The 25,132-nt window shown below is 41.6% G+C and overlaps 1 protein-coding gene across 1 annotated transcript; it reads right to left on the reverse strand.

Annotated features, from left to right (window-relative positions):
* Positions 1-4,530: 4,530 nt before the first annotated feature.
* LOC116675682 (zinc finger protein 239-like) lies at positions 4,531-19,829 on the reverse strand. The gene is made up of 4 exons (XM_032507300.1): positions 19,728-19,829; positions 11,948-12,485; positions 11,517-11,577; positions 4,531-4,699 (listed from the first exon to the last, which is right to left on the reverse strand). Exons 1-4 carry the CDS (start codon positions 19,734-19,736, stop codon positions 4,531-4,533), a joined length of 777 nt encoding a protein of 258 aa, XP_032363191.1. The 5' UTR covers positions 19,737-19,829.
* Between the last annotated feature and the right edge of the window lie 5,303 nt (positions 19,830-25,132).

A 25,132-nucleotide genomic window follows, 5' to 3' on the forward strand; every position in this document is an offset into this window, starting at 1 on the left:
TCCTCCAATAGAAGTGTTTTAACTCTGCAGGCCGGCTCCATTGCACGTGTAACGTAAGAGGAGCTGATGTTCAACACTACGGTTCACCAGAATCACCAAACTGGCGACAGCGGCCAGAGAGCAGCGTGGTGGTGCGTATTGGAGAGTTGTCGCTCCTATCCCATCCCGGGCTTCAGTGTTGCCGGGTAGACCTGACCGGACTCCAGACCAACCAAAGAGATCTAATATTGGGGTTTGCAGCTGAGTTAACCACACAGGCCTATTACAGCCAGAACTTAACTATCTGCTCTACAAGCGGACAAACACTATAGTCTGTATGTTTTTTACGAGGTGTGTGCGGCCCTTTCACACAGAAAAGGATCATGAAGTGTCTGTATTTCTTTTACATTAAACTACCGATATACAGGAAACGACTTCATGACTGTGAGTGAGCGGATCTGCAGTTTTGGTTTTGAGTGTTTGTGTTTTTATTTCTTGTTTCCCTCCCCTGCGTCCTCTGACAACAGCTGACAGTAGATCAACGTTTTCACGATGCTGTGCCAGCTCCAAAAAACTGAAGAAACAAAAACATTACAGGGAACAGATGCTAAGGGGCCCCATGAGAAACAGGGGAGGAAGTTATGGAGGACGTATCAAGGTAGTAAGTATTAAAAGCTAAAAGTACAACGTATACGTCGATGTATGTGTCACACAGCTAGCTTCTTCCCTCTATTGCATGAATTATTTTCTAAACATGGTAAAAATGTCTGATGTGTTTTTATTACTCCAGGATGCTTAAATTATGTAATTGTAGGAAAAAATAAAAATAAAAATTGAAGGGGGGTAGTTGGTAATTTGTTGCCATATGGCAACAACGCGCATTCGTGGAAAGTGCCAAAAACATGCTTTTATTGAAATAATTACTAAACAAATTCACCTATATGTATCAACATGTATAGCCCAATGTGTTTACAGTCAAATTAGTTTAGTTTTAATTGTAGTTTTGATAATTATTAATAATAACACTGTAATAAGTGTGTCATATACACCTGAAACAAGACACACGGATACCATGTACTTGATTAGGGGCAAAATAAGCACAACACCCTGACTAAACTTACAATTACTGAACTATATGGCCACTGAAAACATATTTCTGATCCATAATCTTCCTTTAGGAACTCCCTTTTTAAATCAGAAGGTATATTGACTATAAATGTCAGGGACCAACACATAATTTGAGTGTGCCAACATGATTTTCCTTTGGAATAACTCATTTTAATTGTTGAGCAATTCATTTACATTAGTGTGTAATTAATAACTTAGATAATATATTATTACAAAATGGCTGGAATAACATAATATAAATACATTTCATGTTTTTCTTTCAAAACATTATAAATATTTGCAAACATAGTGTTAGAGTAGCCTAAAGTTATAGTAATTCAATTGAGCCCATTAGGCAAAATGTACACAGTTCACGTTGCCATATGGCAACAAATTAATTTGAGCCTTTTACAGAAAAAATACAAAATTTTAACTGGTTTAAATGATGACAAATTAAAGGTTACTTATTCCAGATAACAGTTGAATTTTTATTTTTCAAAGAAATGCTTCTAAAATTGAGAAAAACAACGACATTTTGGCTGATCCTGGAGCGTGAGCCTTAGTGTGGCACATGTCTGGAAAAGGGGGGGGGGGGGGGGGGGACAGGACTCTGTGGGTATGTGAAGTCATCAAATGAGTACAACTTCAAAACAAAAGACCTATTTACACAATTAAACAAAAACAATGCATTTTACATGGTTTATGTGAAAAACACTAAGAAAAAGAATTTGTTGCCATATGGCAACAACATGCAATAGAGGGTTAAACAGCCTGTAGGAGCAGACGTATGTGAATAATTTAGCCAGTCTTCTACAACGTTGTCCTAGAAAAGGGGGGGCAATTCATTTTCCCAAGGGGCCACATGAGAAACAGGGGCTGTTGTGGAGGAAGTATCAAGGTAGTATTAAAAGCTAAATGTACAACGTATACGTCGATGTATATGTCACACGGAGGCCACTTGGAGAGAAACCTGCTGCTGTACAAGTTGCTGATCTTTAGCTCATTAGATGGTCAGTTAGCTCCATCTAGTGGACAGATAGTAGAACTCCATCATCTGATGGGGGACTTCTCTCACACTGAGTGGTCCAAGAGTGTATGGCTGCAGCCTGGAGCGTCCCATGTCATGCCGTCCCACCTGGTGCCGTCCCGGAGATCTAAATTTCAAAATAAAAGCTTGCATCTGGAATAAAATACTTTAAACATAGGCTCTCTCTCTTACTTTTCAAGTAAAAGCTCACGTCAAATAACATGCTAATGAATAAAATACTTGAATTTTTTTTTTATATTTAAAATATATGTCCATCTCTAAAATAATGATTAGAAATAAGAGATTAGAGAGATTATAGGCAAACTATAAGATTCCTTGGAACAGGTTGGACAGGTTCTGACGTCTCTCTGACTCTGAAGTTATGAAGACGTCACAGCGTCATCGGATCAAATGCACATCGACACCAAAATTCATACGTTGTAGAATTATTCTATTAATGTCAAGAAGTAACACAGATGTAGAAGAAAGACATCCCTTTATACGTATATCTGGTGAGGGGAAATTCACATTGTTCACTCATTTGGTTCATTTAATACACACTGGACAGTGAGGTATTGGCAGAGGTGGAAAATAATAAATACATTACTTACGTTACTGTATTGAGCAGTTTTGTTGTGTACTTTTCAAGTAGTTTTCAAATGTACTTGATTTTAAATGAAGGATTGTATTTTGCTACATTACAATCCTATCGTTACTGAGTAAAAAGAAATTAATGAAAACTGAAAAGAAGAAAAATAAAAATAAATCACACCGGCTATAACCACTACACCAGACCTGGGCTTTCTTTTTTGTGCCAACGTATTCAGCTTCTTCTTCTCTGGTGGCAAGGCGCTATTAAAAAGCAGTAGAAGAAGTGTAAGGTGTGGGAGCGGTCGGACCCATGGATGTATTAAGAGAACGGTCGGACCACTGTGGCGGCGAGCTAAGAACTGAATCAGCTGTTATCCTCAAAAACATCAGCTCATGGGAAAAAAAGAGAGGTCGATGCAGAGCGCCGAGGTTTTACCAACATGGACGCACAACATCGCCACAACACTACGCCATTTTCTGAAGGGGAGCTTCTAGTTACTTTTCAGGTTTTTCCCCTTCTTGTCCAATGAAACCACGTATCTCCAGATGTGTGTTGATGTTGAATGTTTGTGATAAACTGAAGTATTGTCAGGTTCATAACACTTTAACTTACTAAATAAACACGGTCAAGCAAGAAAAGAGACTCAGACGGCAAATTAGCAGTTTGATAGACAATTGCAAGAGGGAAGAACCCTGCGAAGAGAGCAACCTATCTCCAGCATCACTCTCGGGGAACTTCAGCGATTTCTCTGCAGCTCTGTTCCTTTATTCACAGTTGTTGATACATTCGTTATCTGGTTTATGCCTACGCTAAGAGAACGACTTGTACTTTAAATGACCTTGAATCTAAGACATTTGCTATCTCTGTGATATACAACAGTGAGACATTTATGACCTCTTGTAAGAAACAGCAGCAACACAGAAAAAGAGGGAGAGCAAAGAGAAACACAGTTTTGTTAAATGTGCATATAATAAGCATTAAAGATATATATAATAAGCATGTAAGAATATATGACAAGCAAGATATGAATATATATATAATAAGCATGAAAGTTATAATATTTTAAGACACTACTACAGAGAAATATGAGATAAAAGACTTATAAAAGTGAATTTCTCTGTCATTTCCCTCCTGTTGTACATTTAACAAACATCAGCAATTATCTCTCCAGTTTATGGTTTTCAATAATCACGTCATCACAATGTACTCACAGAAAGGTTGTATACTTATCAAGGAGAAGGCGAAAACCTTTTCTTCTGAAAGGGAAAATTCCTTCTCGACCCTCCCTTAGGAGCGGCCACCCTTTTGGCCAAGATAAGGTCAAAAGTATCATTTACAGGTGGTTTAATACATCATTGTTTTGCATTGGGCCACATTCATTATATTGGTCAGATTTAGCTCTATCATATCTGGTTAAAAAATGCACCCCCACAACCACAGACAGAAAACAGAAAACAAGAATACATTTGTGTCATACACCATGTCTTTCTCTTCCTGTGTTCTTCCATCGTCACAGCGAGTGCTGTGCCCTTCAGGAATGTGCTGTGTGTGTGTGTGTGTGGGTGGCTGGGCGGTGCAGTACCGCTGTGGTGCTGGTATTGTGGACTTCTTCTGGTGTCAGAGGTTCGTCCACCAGCACGTGACACACCGTCGGAGTCAGTCTTTACCACTGCCTCATTTCTGGTGTGTGTCGTGTTGCAACGTTGGTGACACAGAACGCCATCTATCAGGTCACGGATTTCCGTCCGGGCGTCTGGCGGGACTGGCTTGTCCTCCGGTATTGGAACCCTCTTGCAGTGTGATGCGTGGACCCGCGTTGTCCTCTTCAGCAACCTTCACTGCTGTGGGTGACCAGAAGAACCTGGGAGAGACCTTGCCAGTGTTTGGACTGCCAGTTCTTCCTCCTGAAGTTTCTCACGACCACGAAATCTCCTGGCTGCAGCATGTGGAGCGGTCCTCCAGCTGGGTAGGGCAAGGCAGCAGAAACCTGGATTCTTATGTCAGAGAGAGCAGAAGACAGTTGTACACCCTACTCTAACATCTCATGCTCACACAGAGCCCAGAAGCTCTAGAAGCTTCTAACCCTCACACAGGGTGTTCTGCCAAAAAGGATCTCAAACGGAGATTACTGCGCGTTCTTACCCTCATTCCTAGTACGTAGTTTTGTTCTTAACGTGTGGCTATCTCTTGACAACCGTCTTTTTCCCCTCTGTCGGTGTGAGATGAACAAATTTCATCATGATATGCTCAAATGCCCGCTTTACAAAATTTACCCTTTATGCAAATGTTGGGAAGACCATGTTGTCATTAACAATAATAGCCCTTGCCCCTTTGGCACATGGCCCTGCCCATGCTATTGCTATATGTGGATTATCATTATTATTATAAAAAAAATTTTTTAAGTAAGAATTGAAACCTTTGAAGGTGTGAAACACCTTCTGCTCCTCCCATTTGAGACATGGCCCCCGCCATGGCTCATCTTAGCTACCAATTCTTAGGTAAGCAGGGCCCGTCATCTCTCTGATATAGGCCACTAACACAAGTTGCAACCATCTAACAGCCATACATCCTTATCAGTCTGGGAAGTTTTCTTGCAACGTGTGAATGTGTATGCCTTACCATCCACAGAATGCAAACCAGAATTGGCTGTCTTTGTTCACTGGAACACTGAAAAAAAAAAAAAACGTTAGACAAACAAACTACAGAAAAATATTGTGCCCCCCTGGAATTCCTTGAAGAATAGCCTACTGTACGGTGTAGTACGTTAGGTGCACGTGCGTGGACCGCTGCATTTACTGCTTTGAGGTCCTGAACAAAACGCCATTTGAGCGGTTTCCCCTTATCACGAATTTTCTTGACGGGGAAAATAGGCGTGCGACATGGCACAATAACTCCTGCTTTCAATAGAGAGTTAAAGACCGGTCGGATTCCATCTTGTTTCAGAGGCTACTGATAATTTTTGGGCCTGAAGTCTGTGCGCGGTTTGATGACGTCAGGCTGACAATTTTTATGAGATTTTTCACATTTAAGTCAGTCAGCTGGTCACAGTCTAGGACAAAGTGTCCCAAGTTTCTCCACTGATCTGTGGAAGGTTAGACAAAAGAGAGATATGAGCGTATGAGTGCTGGATTCTGAAAAACATTCTCTTCTTATCAAGGTTACTTCTACTGCACATCTATATTCAAGCCAGTACATGTAAGCACACTCAAGCTCATCTGTATCTTCTTCGAAAAAAATCTTCAACAAACGTCCTCTGTTTCTGATGAGACAAAATAAGTGGAATGTAAGTTTAGTTCTGACATGAAGTCAGCAAGGGGTTAAATCACATCTCTGGCCTCAGGAAGCAGGCCTGCAGCCTGACCCAGAGAGAGATACACCACTGAAAAAATCAGCTAAGATGTGTGTGTGTGTGTGTATGTGAAAACATAGTCAGACTGGCTGTGACTTCTAATCTCACAACCTTGAGACCTGTAGGAGTTTGAGATAACTCCTCTTCCGAACAATAGATCCCTACCTAACAAATTCACTGGACACAGGAGAGAGCAAAAACCATTTTTCCCTTCTCTCCTGCTCTGAATCATTTAGATCCCTATGTACACACATCCATGGGAGATAAAAATTTCTGGGACAATCGCTCCACTTGCACCTCTTAAAGAACTACTCTACTAGGAAGCTTTTGATATGCAAAATAAAGATTTTTGGACATAATTTGCACATAATTTGTAACCGAAATAAACCAAACTCTACATCCCTTCCCTACACCTTTAAGATCGTAGTAGCCAATTCATACACCTCAGATAAAAACATTGCATAAGTAGGAATACCTTCTACAAGTTTTTTCTTTCCCTAGTTGACAATATGCGTCTAGAATTCTCCCTATCGTGTGTGGAAGAGTGTGATGTTTATGGGCTGTAGCGTGTGAAAGCATTTACTTCATTGCAAGCAGGTTAGTTAGTGTTTTTTTGCATTTTCACTTCCCTTATCCGGTGCAGACTGGCTCAGACTCTCCACCACTCCCGTTCCCCTCCTCCCTTTCGTCCGCCCGTTGCTGCTGTAGGTGTGATACCCAGCTGGGGGCCCCTCGGTTGTCGTTCCCCTTCTTGTTTTGGGATGGGCATTCGTCTGCCCAGTGACCTCTTCCTCCACAGTTGAGACATGTGTCTCGGTCCACTGCTGGCCTTTGCCCTCCACCTCGCCCTCTGCCTTTCCTCTCGCTTCGCCTTTGCTTTTGCCCCCCCCCCTCTCCAGCCAATGTTGACACTGTCAAAGTTAGTTTTCTTCTTTTCAGCTTGTCCAGCTGAGTTGTAGCATTTGGATGACCGTACCCGATGCTGCTGTTATTGTCAGATGTAGGTGGGGGAGAGGGCGTGGCTGCTTGTAGAGAGAGAGCTTGCAGCGAGGTGGGGGCTGTGTGGGATCTGGTCCGCTCCTGGTGCTTGCTTCTGGGGGAGACACGGACGGTGTTTCTCCCTTCGGCCTGGATGTTGGAAAATGAGGGAGGGTAGGGTGGTGGTGGGTTGAGCAGCTGATCGCCATCTTTAAGACTCGGATAGAGGGAAAATGCATTAGTGACAGTGTTTATATCTCCTTTCTGTGTTTCAACAGCATTACCTGTTCCCTCCTTAGTAACTAGTTTTTTTATCTGTTTCCTTTCCCTACGAGTGGCTTCTTTCATCCACTGACTAAAACCTTCTTTGTTTTTTTCTATTTGAATCAGATCTTGGGTGCTTATCGTCTTTCCCCCTCTCAATAATTTTTCTTTTTCTTCTAAATCCTGTTTTAGCAGGATTTAGAAGTTTACCTGTAACTTAAAGAACCATGTTCAGGAAACCTGTGTTTTGTTGTCCTAATAAACCAAGCATTCTAAAGCCTGCGGACCATGGTTCGTCATCATTCCATCCACTACCGGCCCTGAAGAAACGTGTGATTTTGTGCTCTTGTTATACATTTCCAAAAATAGTTAAACAAGCAGCCGAAGTACTTCTTTTACGTATAATCGTCACTATACGGCCTAGTTTAGTTCTCGGTAAACTTTGCGGGAAAACCTGCAAACAGCTGTAACTCCATTTAAAGCTACAATGACTGTTTATCTGTGATAGATTTCTTTTCGATGAAATTCCTGATAAGCAGCTATGATGACTGTTTATCTGTATGATTTTGAAATCTATTCGTCACCCCGTTCTAGTCCGTATTGGATGAAATGATGTCAATTGGCTCTTTTTCTCTGTCATACCAAACAATCTGGGTGACAACAAAAACCTTTTTCTCCTGTTTTGTACACAACCCAAAATTCCCCAAAACAAAGATATACTTTCACCGACTACCCTCAGTGGAACCACGGTCAATATCTGTCCCACAAAGTGTCTCAATATCCAATTCAAATTGTTTATAGCAAAACTTCAACTTAAATGAAACTTCAACTTACCCCCGCTGTTTGAAATTGCTTCCTTTTCGTTTGGACTTCAGAGTGGGATCAGCGAGCCCTCCGTGGTTCCTAACCCTTTTTTAATTATTTTTTTATATTATATAAAAATATTAATATAAAAATAATATTTTTATATTATTTTTTATTCTATACCTGGACCTTTGTCTTTTACAGTACATTCTGTACCTGGAATTTTGTCTTTTATAGCACATTTTGTAGCTGGTCCCTTTTTTAATTCTTTCTCTTTTTACTTTCTCTCAATCTCTGTCTCTGCCTGCTCTAGTAAACCATTCACAGACGCTAATCTGTGCTTTCCATCAAAACCATACTCATCTACCCATTCTTTCACAAATTCTATGCTTCCCGGGAAGATTTTTTCCATAAATTTCACATCTTTAGGGACTTTTACACTCTGTTTCTGACCCATATCTCCTCCCAAATTTACTTCACAACTCACAAATCCCACAATAAAAGCTGCGCTGCACCAACCTGTTGCCTTGGTCCAGGCAAAGTCCCACAACGAACCACAAGTTTATCACAATAAACCGCTGTGCAGCACCAACCTTATAATTATTTCTTTCAAACAACACAAACAACACAACAACTCGCTATGAATCAACACACATAGCGTAACAGTAAACACACAAAAACAGTAACCCGCTATGAATCAACACACATAGCGTATAACAGCAAAAAACACAAACAGTAACCCGCTATGAATCAACACACATAGCGTAACATAAACACACAAAACAGTAACCCGCTATGAATCAACACACATAGCGTATAACAGCAAAAAACACAAAACAGTAAAAACACAAACAAATTCACAAAACAACACTCACAAGATAGCGCTATCAATAAGCATGTGATCACCCTGCCGAACTTCTGAAATTAATCAGAAGGGCCTCTTGACATTCCCGTTTCCCCGCCCGGGGAAAATGTCTCATTGAAAATATCAACTGATATTTCCCTGTTATCGCCTCAGCTGTGTCCCAGACCGAAAATAACACCAACTTTACACTTACTTCAAGCTTTATATCTGGCCCCAAGCAACAGAATATATTACTCAATATAGTCCCAGACAGTAAGAATAAACATCAATGATACTTTCACTTAGCTTTGCAATAACGGGACCCCAGGCCCCCTGTGCACCTTTCCTGCAGTAGAACGTGTGTCCACTCAGAAGCATAAAAACTGCATCACTCACCCGTGTCTGTTCGCTCCTTGACCGTGGAAGTCGTCACCGAGAGGTGCCAGGGCAGCGCCGGATCAACCTATGGCCCCGTCCCACAAAGGGTGGACGGCTGTTAACAGATTCTCCGGCCTTGATCGAGCGCGGTCCTGGACTCCTCAGCTGTTGACTCCCGGGTTTCGGCACCAGAAAATGTCAGGTTCATAACACTTTAACTTACTAAATAAACACGGTCAAGCAAGAAAAGAGACTCAGACGGCAAATTAGCAGTTTGATAGACAATTGCAAGAGGGAAGAACCCTGCGAAGAGAGCAACCTATCTCCAGCATCACTCTCGGGGAACTTCAGCGATTTCTCTGCAGCTCTGTTCCTTTATTCACAGTTGTTGATACATCGTTATCTGGTTTATGCCTACGCTAAGAGAACGACTTGTACTTTAAATGACCTTGAATCTAAGACATTTGCTATCTCTGTGATATACAACAGTGAGACATTTATGACCTCTTGTAAGAAACAGCAGCAACACAGAAAAAGAGAGAGAGCAAAGAGAAACACAGTTTTGTTAAATGTGCATATATAAGCATTAAAGATATATATAATAAGCATGTAAGATATATGACAGCAAGATATGATATATATAATAAGCATGAAAGTTATAATATTGTAAGACACTACTACAGAGAATATGAGATAAAAGACTTATAAAGTGAATTTCTCTGTCAAGTATGATGTCACAAGAGTGTTGTAAAAAGAATAAATCTGTAAAATAAGAAGAACTAATGTCAAAGTTCAACTCAGTTCAGTTTATTTAAGAAGAGAAGACAGATCAAATTATAAAACAAATGATTATACATGGGTTAAAAATGCCAGAATTAGCCAAAAGCTCGCAACCCCCCCCCCTGAACACAATCAGCTGTTCTCATGGCACAGGGAACATTTTACGAGTAGAAGGAAAAATAGATTCAATACAATTTCAGCAAATTTTGGACGCTAACTTGATGCCATCTGTGAAAAAGCTCAAGTTAAAGAGAGGATGGCTTCTACAAACGGATAATGATCCTAAACACACCTCAAAATCCACGGGGATTACATCGAGGCGTAAACTGAAGGTTTTGCCATGGCCTTCACATCTCCTGATCTCAACATAATGTAATAATAATATGTCATTTCTATGTTTTCTGTTATTTTGATAGTCCAAATGATGAAATAAAACTTTTTGTGACAAATTTTTTACGAATGTCTAATCTGTCATTTGATGCCTTTTGGACATTTTTCCATCTTTTCTTGGCTTCTTTATGCACATTAATAAGAAAGTTTTAACTGGGGGCCCAAACTTTCGAACCCCACTGTACTAGCTCACAGGGCTCTAGGTGCTAGTTAGCGTCTGTTAGCTTACAGGGCTCTAGGGTGCTAGTTAGTGTCTGTTAGCTCCAGGGCTCTAGGGTGCTAGTTAGTGTCTGTTAGCTCACAGGGCTCTAGGTTGCTAGTTAATGTCTGTTAGCTCCCAGGGCTCTAGGGTGCTAGTCGGTGTCTGTTAGCTCACAGGGCTCTAGGGTGCTAGTTGTTGTCTGTTAACTCACAGGGCTCTAGGGTGCTAGTTGTTGTCTATTAGCTCACAGGGCTCTAGGGTGCTAGTTAGCTCACAGGGCTCTAGGGTGCTAGTCGGTGTCTGTTAGCTCACAGGCTCTACGGCGAAAAACACAGAAGCAGTTATTAAACGCAACTAACTTCAGTTGGTAGAGTAACGGAGCCTAATGAGTCAGGCGTCTCGCTGTGAGTACGTCCATCGCACCCCCCCCTCTCCCTAGCTATTTGAATCAGTTATTGTAGAAAACAGTGACAGAGCTTTCACAGAGATACATTAAAAAAATATATATCCTAAGCTATTTCAGATAATGTTCCATGTGTTGCAGCTGTAGGTTTGTACAACATACAACGTCAACATAAGAGGAATGTAACACAATATGGATGCAGTTATAAATAGCCTTGGTGACTATGCTGTTGGTTAAAATCAAATAATCGTAATCATCACCTTGGCCATAATTGTGCAGCCCTAATTTATAGACAGGATACTTGATTAATTAACATATACACACATATCTCTCTAAATACATAGATAGATGATAGTTTTCTCTTGAAGCTGCACTTTCATGTGTCCCGTTGTAGTTTTGCTTATTTAAAGCTAATGTACCTGTTCAGACTATTTCGGATTCTCTCCAGTGTGAAGGCACTGGTGTCGTTTAAGGTTACAGCTGTGAGAAAACATTTTCCCACATTGTTCACACCAGTACGGCTTCTCTCCAGTGTGAACACGTTGGTGAGATTTAAGGTGAGTACTGCCAGAAAACGTTTTTTCCACAGTGTTCACACGGGTACGGCTTCTCTCCACTATGAACACGTTGGTGAGATTTAAGGCGACTACTCACAGAAAACGTTTTCCCACATTGTTCACAAGAGTATGGCTTCTCTCCGGTGTGTCTGCGCTGGTGAGCTTTAAGGCTACCACTCTGAGAAAATGTTTCCCCACAGTGTTCACAGCTGTACGGCTTCTCTCCAGTGTGAATGCGCTGGTGATATTTAAAGCCATTACTAGTAGTAAAGGTTTTCCCACATTGATCACACCGGTATGGTTTCTCCACAGTGTGACACGTTGGTGATATTTAAGGCTGCTACTCACAACATACGTTTTCCCACATTGTTTACACGAGTACGGCTTTTCTCCAGTGTGAACACGTCGGTGAGATTTAAGGCCACTGCTCTCAGAAAAGGTTTTACCACATATATCACAGCTGTACGGCTTCTCTCCAGTGTGAATGCGTTGATGTATTTTAAGGGCATTACTTCGAGAAAACATTTTCCCACAGTATTCACACCAGTATGGCTTCTCTCCGGTGTGAACAAGCTGGTGAGATTTAAGGCCACTACTATCAGTAAAGGTTTTACCACATTGATCACAGCTGTAGGGCTTCTCTCCAGTGTGACTGCGTTGATGTATTAATAGGGTTCTCTTCAGTGTGAAAGCTGCTCCACATTGATCACAGCTGTGTAGATTCTCTCCAGTGTGAACTCTCTGATGAATCTTTAAAGTTCCAGATGTTGTGAAGGATTTGTCACAGTGTTGACAGTGGTGACGTTTGGGTCCCTCTCCTCTTCTCTGTTTCTATAGCAACAGACAAACAGAGAGAGAGAGAGAGAGAGACGAGGAGAGAGAGAGAGAGAGAGAGAGAGAGAGAGAGAGAGAGAGAGTATTAATTAGTTAGGGCTGGCTCAGAAGAGTCCTGAACCATCCCTTAGTTTTGCTGCTATAGTCCTAGACTGCTGGGGGACTTCCCATGATGCACCCATGATGGAGGTTAGAGCGCCATCCCAGAGACAGAGGACGGGGACGGAGGTTAGAACGCCGACACAGAGACAGAGGACGGGAACGGAGGTTAGAGCCCCAACACAGAGACAGAGGACAAGGTCAAAACAACTTATAAAAACTGTTTCTTTCAATTAAGGAACATTTCAAAGATAAGAGCCTTGGTGTCAAAAGCCGAGTTGGAGATGATCATTCATGCTTTTATCTCGTCTCGCTTAGACTATTGTAACAGTCTTTTTATTTGCCTTAATAAGAAGGATCTTTGTCGTCTCCAGACTGTCCAAAATTCTGCTGCTAGGCTTTTAACCCACACGAGTAAAAGGGCACATATTACTCCAGTTTTAGCTTCACTTCATTGGTTACCAGTGATATTTAGAATGCACTTTAAAATTTTGGTCCTAACTTTTAGAGCCCTACAAGGACAGGCACCCCCATACATCTCTGACCTGATACAGCTGCGTACATCCTCACGTAGTCTGAGATCAACAGGCCAGAGACTATTAGTTGTCCCCCTTACACATTTTAAAACTAGGGGGGACCTCTCTTTTCAAGTTGTTGCACCTAGGCTGTGGAACGCTTTGCCTCCTTCCATGCGCTGCTTAGATTGTGTGGTAAACTTTAAAACTCAGTTGAAATCTCTGCTTTTTAAAAGAGGCTTTTAACTAGAGTGTAGGGTGGTTAGGCTGGTCTTATGTGTACGTGTTGTTCTTTTGTTTTTTGTGATGCACTGTATTTATGAGAGTTGTTAAATGTTTCCTTTTGTTGTGAAGCACTTTGTGATCTTCATCTGAGAAAAGTGCTTTACGAATACATTTTACTTACTTACTTACTTACTAGAGCGCCGACACAGAGAGAGGACGGAAGTGGAACATCGTGGGTAAAGACCAGGCCGACACACACTGACAGCTAACAAGCCCCCCCCCCTCTGGATGCATACCTGACAGATTATAATACACGGGTGGTTTCTTTTAACTCTGATACTTCCACTGTGAAAACGACCCAGAGGCTGATTCAGGGTCACTTTAAACACATTGTGGAAAAAGATTGAGCTGAATATAAGATATATAATACATATAATCCATATATTATAGATATATAATACATATAGCCCATATATTATAGATACAGCTACAGTAGGTACTAGTACTGAGTATTACAACTGCTACTGCTACAGTAGGTACTAGTACTGAGCATTAGAACTGCTACTGCTACAGTAGGTACTAGTATTGAGCATTAGAACTGCTACTGCTACAGTAGGTACTAGTACTGAGCATTAGAACTGCTACAGTAGGTACTAGTACTGAGTATTACAACTGCTACTGCTACAGTAGGTACTAGTACTGAGCATTAGTACTGATACTGCTACAGTAGGTACTAGTATTGAGCATTAGAACTGCTACTGCTACAGTAGGTACTAGTACTGAGCATTAGAACTGCTACAGTAGGTACTAGTACTGAGTATTACAACTGCTACTGCTACAGTAGGTACTAGTACTGAGCATTAGTACTGATACTGCTACAGTAGGTACTAGTATTGAGCATTAGAACTGCTACAGTAGGTACTAGTATTGAGCATTTGAACAACTAAATGACAATATAGCTTCACTCCAGATGGAGTGTGGAAAAGAAGTGACCAGTATTACAGAGTGTAGCCCTATGGTTGGTTCATGGCTTCCCTAAAAAATATTGAATTCTATTGTTATTTGGACGTGTGTAATTTGACATATGATCGTTTTATTTGAGACAAATTGCAGAATTTTAAAATGTATCCATCAAAAGACGTTGTTTAGGACACACACACACACACCACACACACACACACACACACACACACACACACACACACACACACACACACACACACACACACACACACACACACACACACACACACACACACACACACACACACACACACACACACACCCACACACACACACCACACACACACACACAGGGCTGCCAACTTTCCAAAAACCTTGGAGTGAGATTTGGGGGGGCCAACCCATATTTTTCCGTGTACAAAGCAATTTCTTTTGGTCTTTATCCTTTAGGGTTTAAATTGGGATTTGGTATATGTGGGGGGATGGGGGACTCCCTAGGGGGGTCTGGGGGTATGCCCCCCCAGGAAAAAAATTGAAAAATAACCATTAATGGCACTTTCTGGAGAGTTTTTTTGCAAAAAAAATGGAGAAATCAAGTCTTACATGATATGTGCAAAACTGTAGGTTAAGAACCTTTGCATTGTTGTAGTATCAACAGGTTTTAGGGCATTCAGCATTTACATTATTAACTTCTTCTTATATAAGAACAGACCCAGACAATGTGCCAAACATATTGAACCACATGAAGAGACAGTAGCATATGTCAGCAACAGCTGAGAAGATTTGGGTCTGTGGAGAACAGGTCCAGGGGTCCCTGGTGTAGGGACCAGGGACCCAAAGTTAAATTAATGTTGAGGGATCAACTTAGACCACTGAAATTCTAAAGAATGAGAACCACTGAGTTACATAAGTTCTATTCCTTTAACCTTTGTGCCAATGTTCAGTAATGTTTGGCCCTCATCCTCTGTACCCCACTTACTGTTTTTACTTTTTTGTGAAAATAAAGACTATTTGTTCATTTTAAAAAACATCAAATTAATTATTTACAGTTACATTTAGAGATGCACAATAGTGGCCCAACGTTGCAGTATCGTGTATATATATATATATATATATATATTATAGTATATATAGTATAGCTCAGGTGTGTTTCACCAGATTTCTGCTCATATTTACAACTTTGTGCACATAACTCCTCCCATCTCTGTTGTCCGAGATGTGGAGAGTTGTAATATAGTCTGCTGTACATGTCATTCCTCCGCTGATATGGTGGATCTCATTCAGACCGTCTGACAGACACAGAGGCCCATTTTAGAGGTGTACGTACGCTGCTCTTTATCGGAGGTGTACGCATGGATGCAACGCGTCACTGCCCCCCCCAGAGCGGGTCCACTACAATGAACTGAAGTTGCTACACTACCAGCCGCGCTGCTCACCTCCATCTTTACAGAGAGAGTGGACACGAAGCGACGGACGGTCTGTGATACTCAGAGCTCATACCTGAAGCCGGGGAAATGCACCTGGGATGGCTCGTGAAAAAAATGTTCTCATTTTGCGACAATTTGAAAATTCCACATACAGGGAGCGCTCTTGAACCCCTCACAGTCTCTGAAAGCAAAACTAGTCTATCACAAGTGGCTCAACAGTAAAACATAGATAAACTCATCTTTCATAAATTTGACCGACCGGGCTGACACTTCAGCGTGAGAAATCGGGGGTGTGGCGTGTGCGCGTGTGAAACCAGTCAAATGCGTGTGTCTCACGGCCAATGCGTGAGAGTTGGCAGCCCTGCACACACACACACACACACACACACACACACACACACACACACACACACACACACACACACACACACACACACCACACACCACACACACACACACACACACACACACACACACAACACACACACCACACACACACGTTAGTTAATGTCCGCTAGCATACAAACGGGCTAACTATAGCCAGTTAGCTTTTTTTATAACGTGACAAAAACCCACCCGTCGTAACAGCAAAGCTTATTTCATATAATAAGATGACGGCTCAAAAGGACTAACGCCCCAGGTCTTATATTGACAACGTGGACGCAGGTAGCCCACATGTTTCAGTCCATTTGTCTTTTAATTGTTTAACCCTGTACTTGTTGTTGTGTGTCTGCTGTAACTCTTGCAGCAAAGTTACTCAGTGTCCCAACTAATGTCTCCTCAGGGAGACTAATAAAGACATTTTGACTTTGAGGACGTTTGGTCCGTGCGCTCCGCGTGCCGGTTGCTAAATGACACGCAAGTGCTCCAGATTACTTTAAACTGATGTCAAATAATACAGAATAAAATGTAATTTCCCACCAAACAGCAGCTGGTGGAGATGCTGAGTGGCTGGTGGGTAAAAAACTGAAAATGTTCCCTCGGTCCAAGAATCCGTGTGACATCATTTCCTGATGAAAGAACGTTGATGTGAGAATTAGAATCAGAACCAGAACCAGAACCAGAATCATTGTGACATTATTATTGTGACATCATTGGTGCCTCTGAGCAGTCTTTAAATACAGGATGTCCGTGCACATTCAGTCATTTCACAACGTTGAACTGTTGGTCGAAAAAGCACAGAGACATCTGTCTGCAACGTGGAGTTATTTTACCGACTGAGCTGAAGAACATGGAGATCCAAGAAGATAACGGAGATCCAGAAGCCCCCCCCCCACGCAGGCCCAGGTCTGCTCTGGAGAAGCCCTCCCCAAAAAAGCACTCGCTTCGGAAGAGAATTAAGAGTTTCTCCAGAAAGAAATTCAAACGCACAAAAAGCAAAGGTGAGTCTCCGAGGAAAGAGGATCTGATGAGTTTTCGTCCACAAGAGAAAGGAACCCAAACTGGACCGCTCTGATATGAATGATGAGTTAAAGGACACATTCAGCTTGCAGGAACCAGAAATGACTCAAAAAGCAAACGCAATAACATCAAGAAAGACCTCGACTGGAAGCAGGGGGGTCTGACAAAGACTCTGAGAGCGAAGGCGAATCCGACAGTGAAGACGGGGACTGGAGTAGGGGGGAGTCAGATGACGAGTTAAACAGTCGAGTCATTGCAATGTTGGGATGACCCTCTCGACTGGGAGTGGTGGGGGCTTGGTGATGAGTTCAGGGGTCTATGTGGGTTCCTGGAAGGCGAGTCCCTCTATGATGTGAACAAGAAGCAGGGGGAGTCGGAGGAGAAGATGGAGACTACCGGTGACACCAAACCCCAGCCGGATAGCGCTGATGGGGATGTGGATGGGTGGATGGGGAAGCGTCTCAGGTCTTCAGTTCATTCAGACATCAGAGGCCAGACTATGTGTGTTGTATTAGATGGTATGTCATATACCATTAAAAATAATAGTATGCAAATAAAGGCCAAAAAAATGAAATCCATCTGCCTGTGTCCTCCATTTAACAGGAAATCATGTTTAAATGCACTGGTTAATTCATTTGTGACACACACAAACACACAGGCACACACACACATGCACACGCACAAATACATCCAATCACACTCCAGGGAGAGACTCCTCTGCAAATTCCAGGACAGTTTTTATGGGAAGTTTTGCTCCTTAAAAGGAAAATTCCGGTCATTTTCAACATGTAGCTGTGTTTTATTTTTTATTTTTAAAGGTGTAGTGCTGTTGGTAGCGAGACAAATGAAACCAACTGGTGCTGCTACTCCGAGTTCTCCTCCTGCTAGCGTTAGAAGCCAACAGGCTTCAACAGGCAAAGTTATTAACGTGTTTTTAGCCTCTTAACGTGCTCAAAGAAACCACAGACTATGGAGACCTTTAAAAATTATGTAATAATAATAATATTGTTGCACTATCTACATATATTTTACACTGATGTTTTTACCTTGCTTCTATGATCTTACCTGCAGCACTTTGAGGTTTGTCTTAAATGTAAAGTGCATTACAAATAAAATGTATTATTATTATTATTATTAAAATGGCATTTCCAGTGCCTACCCACGTGCAGAAATTCCTTCCAAGTGAACACAGTGAATCTGACTGCAGTAGATACAGAAAATAAAAGCTGTGATAATCAGCTATTGTGGACTTCACCGGAAAACAGGACATAACCAGAGATGTGTGCACCGGCTGAATTAATTCAGCTTTTACAACTTTCTGTGTTCACTTGGAAAGAATAACTGAACATACCTCCTCCTCTCCATCTGTATGCAACCTCATCCCATTAAAACTCTCTTTTCTGGGTGGGATACTCGTCAATTGATCTGCAAGTTCATGTGAATGTTTTTGCAAAATTTGAAGAAATTCCCTCCACCAATGTCCTGCTTTACTCAGCAATTTAGGATGATTTAGAAGCACCTCTCTCCTCAACCTTTTCTCTATCTGTATGCTTCTTCCCTTTCCCTCCTATCACTTCCCATAGGTGCTTCTGGTTCTGGAGCTGTGGAGTCTGGATCTGTAGTTGGAGTCACCTGCTGACTCCATGTTCCTGCTCGACACCCTCTGCTACAATTCTCTCTCTCTCTTTGTCTCTGTCTTTCTCTCTCTCTAACCCCCAACCGGTCGAGGCAGATGCCCCCCCACCATGAGCCATGGTTCTGCTCCAGGTTTCTGCCTCTTAAAAGAAGTTTTTCCTTGCCTCTGTGGCCTAGAGCTTGCACTTGGTGAATTTTTGGGTTTCTGTAAATAACATCCCAGAGTCCGGTCTAGACCTGGTCTTTATGGAAAGCGCAGTGAGATAACTGTTGTTGTGATTTGGCGATATATAAATAAAATTTAATTGAATAAACATCTGACATCTGAAATCATCTAACTTGAATTTGGTATCTGCGTTTCAAAGCCGTCTCCGGGCGGTGACGGTTTTGGTGGAGATGTTCGTTTCATCGTCCATCAACACAACAGCATGATGAGTTCAACAATTGTATTGTGAGCGGCAGCCAACGTGCGTCAGCCCCATTTCTGATAGCGTGGCAGAAGAACTGTTACCATGACGATGCACAACAATAAAACCAACAGAGGAAACACTGGAACATGTTGCTCAGTAAAACAAACTGAGAATAAGCCTCATCTATTACAACACACACATCCATAACGGAGCAAACAGTGTAATACACCTTTAACAGAGAAGCACGTGGCTCCAAAGGCTGGTCTGTTTACTGGTGATTACCCGTTGCTAGGAAACAACCTAAACATCAACAACCTGAATATGGAGGCTGCACAAGTCATATTAAACAATCTGAAATCTATCAGCTACGCAATAAGAAACACAGCAACAGTAATATTATCAAGACTATCTCTCTCTCTCTCTCTGTGTGCACGTGTGTCTCTCTCTGTGTGTGTGTGTGTGTGTGTGTGTGTGTGTGTGTGTGTGTGTGTGTGTGTGTGTGTGTGTGTGTGTGTGTGTGTGTTGTGGTGTGTGTGTGTGTGTGTGAGTGAGTCTCTCTCTTACCTCCTTCATCCTCTTGCTCTCTCGCTCCTCTGAGTCTCCCGAGGCCTCCCTGACACTTTCCTCTTGCCCTCCTTCTTCTTCTTCTTCTCCTCCTCCTCGTGTTTCTGCAGGTACTCGGTGATCAGGTCCAGGTCCAGGTGGTCTTGCGGCTCCCATGTGTTCTCCTCACTGGAAAGGTGAGTGCAGACAGAAGAACATCTCCTCACACTTTGTTTTTTAGGAAATACATTCTCACTCTAGCTGCTAATTTGGATCATTCCTTTTATCTGTTGCCATGGTGTACGGTTATTTGCGGGTCTGCACCTTAGTGTCAAAATACCAAACCTTCAACTTTGAGAATGCCGAAAATGATGCTGTTGTGTGATGCTGTGTGTGTGTGTGTGTGTGTGTGTGTGTGTGTGTGTGTGTGTGTGTGTGTATATATATATATATATATATATATATATATATATATATATATATATATATATATATATATATATATATATCAGGACCAAAATCACCAATTATTAATATTCTAGACTCATACTTACTCTGAGAACCCCTTCCATTTCAGCAGAAACTCTACTCTTCCCTTCACCACTCTGCGGTCCAGAACCTTCTCCACCACATACTCCTCCTCTTCCTCCTTCACTGCTGCAGGCTGCTCCTCCTCTTCCTCCTTCACTGCTGCAGGCTGCTCCTCCTCTTCCTCCTTCACTGGTGCAGGCGCCTCCTCCTCTTCCTCCTTCACTGCTGCAGGCTCCTCCTCTTCCTCCTTCACTGCTGCAGGCTCCTCCTCCTCTTCCTCCTTCACTGCTGCAGGCTCCTCCTCCTCTTCCTCCTTCTTTCTTCCTCCAGTCGCCAGCTTGACGTCTGCCCCAGGGGGGAGGGGGGGTTCAAATTGAGTAACCGTGGTAACAAATGTTTTTCTTGATTGGGGTTCACTACTTAACTCTCAAGGAGAAACCCTGGAAAGCAGAATCAAGGAGTCAGTGAGTGAGAGAACGAACCGCCGTCCTCGTCTCCAAATCTCTGTTTATTACAAATTCTCCCAAACACAAAAGCATAAAACAGTCGTCAACAACAACGTTCCCCTCGTGGAAACATGTTTCACTTCAATTTAAGAACCCGAACACCATTTTCTTTAATCTTCCGCACTCAAATTCCCAGAAATAGTCTTGTCCTTCCCAAAATAAATATCACCCTTACTGCACCGTTTCAATAATAATATATATCTCTTCTTTCTACCTCCAAAACTCCTCCATTATACTAATGTCATCATGGAAATCATAAACCCTCTTTGGCTGAAAATAAATATTCACACGACTTCAGAGTCAAAACATGAACCATCATACACTTGGGGATAATAGTTCAACTTATAATACATTTTTTTACTAATACTCTGTACAACTTTTAGGAGGAACTCCCCTTTAAGAGTTAAACAACATTTTAACATTAACAATCCTGTCAGGATACGTTGAAAACCACAAAATAACTCATTACCAGGGAATGGAAGCACCAGCACCCAGAATCACACACACAACCCTATGTTAGTAGCAGTAATTAGCCTGTGCCTATGTTAATGTTAACTAGCATGTTAGTTAGCAGTAATTAGCCTGTGTCTATGTTAATGTTAACTAGCATGTTAGTTAGCAGTAATTAGCCTGTGTCTACGTTATCTCCTAACATATACCTACCTCTCCATCTCTGCTGATTGGGAATGATTGAGATTTGTCTTGCACAGCTACCAGAAGACTTACAGCTTTCAGACTCACGTCACATCTACGTCTTCAAGCTCAGTTGGAGTCTGCGCAGTAACGCTCAGCATCACCGGGAAAGAGCTTCTAATAGACTTCACTGGTCTCCATGGCAACAACGGGACCTGTTGGTCCATTTCTTTAGCTGTCTATGATCCCACCACGATACACACCTGTTAGCTAGCCGCTAGCTCTATTGTTTACGAAACCCGTTTCCGGTTACAAACGCGGCTCTGTAGCTCGCCTTTACACATCATAAACTCCATAACTAACCCACCACAGCTTCAGTACACCATACACACGTCAGAGGGAAACCGTCGTTTGTCATTTTACCGAGTACCAACCTGGAAAGCAGAATTACGGCATCAGTGAGTGAGAAAACAAACCGCCATCCTCGTCTCCAAAGAGTGTCCGTCACCTGGGCACCGTGGTGTACCGATCCCCGCACATTGGTTCCGCTTTCTTTGTTTCCCCGCTACGTTAATATTGCTTACCAATAAAATTTGAAATTCGTACTAAACGCTACGCTGGTTATTATGTTATCCCTTAAGGGTGTATCACACATTCAAGCTGAAATAAATGTGGCGATATTCTGCTCTATACACGCTAAAAGTGGTGATTATTTACATGGAGTCTGGTGGAGATATGCTGCTCTATACACACTAAAGTAGTGATTATTTACATGAAGTCTGGTGGAGATATGCTGCTCTATACACGCTAAAAGTAGTGATTATTTACATGGAGTCTGGTGTAGATATGCTGCTCTATACACTCTAAAAGTAGTGATTATTTACATGGAGTCTGGTGTAGATATGCTGCTCTATACACGCTGAAAGTAGTGATTATTTACATGGAGTCTGGTGGAGATATGCTGCTCTATACACGCTAAAAGTAGTGATTATTTACATGGAGTCTGGTGGGTTTGGTGATGATGATTTCGGGGCTGATTCATGTTAAACTAAAAGCTTCTTACTCTTTAACTAAAAGGTCTATCTCTGTAGGGATCCATCCCATAATGTTGTCAGACTTTTAGAATAGTAGTTATACCTTTGACTTTCTGACTTTAATTATGACTTCGTGAGGCAACATAACATGAGGAGATCCACGTCAGGCGGGGGGGACCTTGGGTTCAACATGGGGGGGGGGGGACACTTCATTTTCTGCATTCTAGTTTATTTTTCTGCAACAATTTGTGTCTTTTCTGCATTAATTTATGGTGCAAATGTCTCCATGTACAGTATGTAAAGGAAATATAATAGTTATTTTGAGTAGGTTGCACTGAGGTACATAGTTTTTTTATCATGGGGGGATGTATCAATCCCAGTAAAGAGAGACAACTGATGAATGAAATCATGATATTATCAAATGAACAAATGGTGAAACATATAGATTTTATTAAAAGCATTTAGAAACATTAGACTATACGATGATTGTTGAAAACATTTGTTTACCACATTTTAATATTTTACAATATGATTGAAAGTATAAAGGACATAATAGTGACCAATAACAGTTGACTATTTTTTAGATGTGACATATCATGAAGTGTTTTAGTCAAACAGTTCAAATGTTGATAACCAGAGATGAAATCAGATGAATGTTTTTGTGTTTGAGTCTCAGATCTGCTTCACAGTGCAGAGTGTGTGTGATGGTGAACAGACTGAACTTTGATTTCAGCAGCTGGGGCCTGTTGCACGAAACTAGGATAAGGGATTGATCTGGGATATTCAAGTTATCCTGGATGAATTTAGCTTGATCTCGGTTGCACAAAACCAGATTGAATTAAACCCAGCCAAGTAACCATGGAGATTTATTCTTTGAGGCTAGCCTGGTCCAGAGCAGGCTAACAGCCAGGCTAAGATTAATCCTGGAGTCTCATGTGTCAAATCAGCTGCAGCTCTGCTCTGAAATAAAAGTGTGTTTAACAGTTATTCCGTTGTCTTCTGCATGTGCTCTGCTTTATTTTTATTAACCCTCTGAGCCCGAGACACTCGCCCACGAGTAAAAAAGTAGGGAGAGTGAGGTAAAGTGAGACACTGGGTAATGTGAGACAACCCCTGTATCTAGGCAACAGAACACATTTGTGCCCATGTGACCATTTTGTTTCCAAGCTCCTCCATTTCCCCTTGGCCATAAAGGAGAGAAGCTCATTTAGCTGAGGTAAGCATGCTTTTTCCAACAAAATGTTTTTTTTGCATGTAAAAGTAAATTTTCTTGCTGTCAACTTAATCAACTGTTGTGCCAAAGCAAATTGATTCAGGTAGAAAAACTTATATCATACCTGTTGATGAACTACCAACATATAAAACCATGTGATGATGCTAGCTGAAGGTTAGCCTGAATTGCTAAGAAAGGTCATTTTTTCAAAAATGGTGGAGGTGGGGTAAATTGAGACAAATGCTGTGGGGTAAAGTGATACAGTGTCTCACTTTACCCCACCATGAGGCACAAGTTAAGTTTAGTTTTAAACATATTTTAATGTAATATTACATTGCATATGTAATGTAATATTAATATTAATTACATATTAATTAATATGTAATGTTACATTTTTATTTTAAATGTCATAAACATTGTAGAAAAGCCATCATGCCAAGGCAATACACCAGGAAGACAACCTGGGGCAAAACACCCCTCGAGGAGATGGAGAGTGCAGCCGCTGAGGTCAAGGAAGGAAAGAAGTCTATCAGAGCAGCTGCAAGGGACAGAAATATTGACAAGTCAAGCCTTTTAAGATTCATAAAGAAAAAAGAGAAAGGGGAAGTAAAAACAGTAGCCTGGGGTGCAGTAGCTAAGGCAAAGAGAATTATTACAGATGAGATGGAGGAGGAGCTTGCCAAACACTTGAAACAACTAGCTGAACAGTTCCATGGCCTTCCTCCAGTTAAGTCCCGTCAACTGGCCTTTGAATATGCAGAAAGAAACAATATCCCTGTCCCTGACAATTGGACAAAGACACAATGTGCAGGTAGGCTAGGGTGTGCAAGAGATCACATGATTCTGTAGGTTAATTAAGGCCAACTGATCTTGGCACACAGCTAAATCTTATAATAATGAATTGTCTACTCTAGGTGAAGATTGGTTTCGCAGCTTCCTAGCACGTCGCCATCTCTCTATCCGAACTCCAGAGGCAACATCCCTGGGAAGGGCTACAGCCTTCAATAAAACTACAGTCAGGGAGTTCTTTGACAATCTGGCTGTAGTGATGGACAGGTGACAGAATTAATTATTTAGTCGCAAATGCTTTACGGAGGCATTACCTGTAAGATTTGGCTTTGATTCTGAGAAGGTTCTTACTTTGCCTCTCATCTTTAACAGGCATGCCTTCCCTCCACACATGATTTACAATGTGGATGAAACAGGTGTCTTTACAGTACAAAAGCCACAGCAGGTAAACTACACATACACTAGAGAGCATATTAAAGAGCTAGCACATATTAAAAATGCTGGTACAGATTAGGTTAAGAGTATGGTTCTAGTACACATTAAAGTGCTGGTGCATATTAAAGTGCAGTGGACAGTAAAGTGCTGGTGCATATAAAAGTGCAGTGGACAGTTAAGTGCTGGTACTTGTATAATGCTGTGGTAATGTTGTGAATCTGTGAACTGGACATGAAAAGAAATTCATTGTACCTTTAGACCAGTAGTAGAATACTGGTTGCACAT

This window comes from Etheostoma spectabile, unplaced genomic scaffold (genome assembly GCF_008692095.1).
Source record: "Etheostoma spectabile isolate EspeVRDwgs_2016 unplaced genomic scaffold, UIUC_Espe_1.0 scaffold00002135, whole genome shotgun sequence".
Classification (NCBI taxonomy): Eukaryota; Metazoa; Chordata; class Actinopteri; order Perciformes; family Percidae; genus Etheostoma; species Etheostoma spectabile.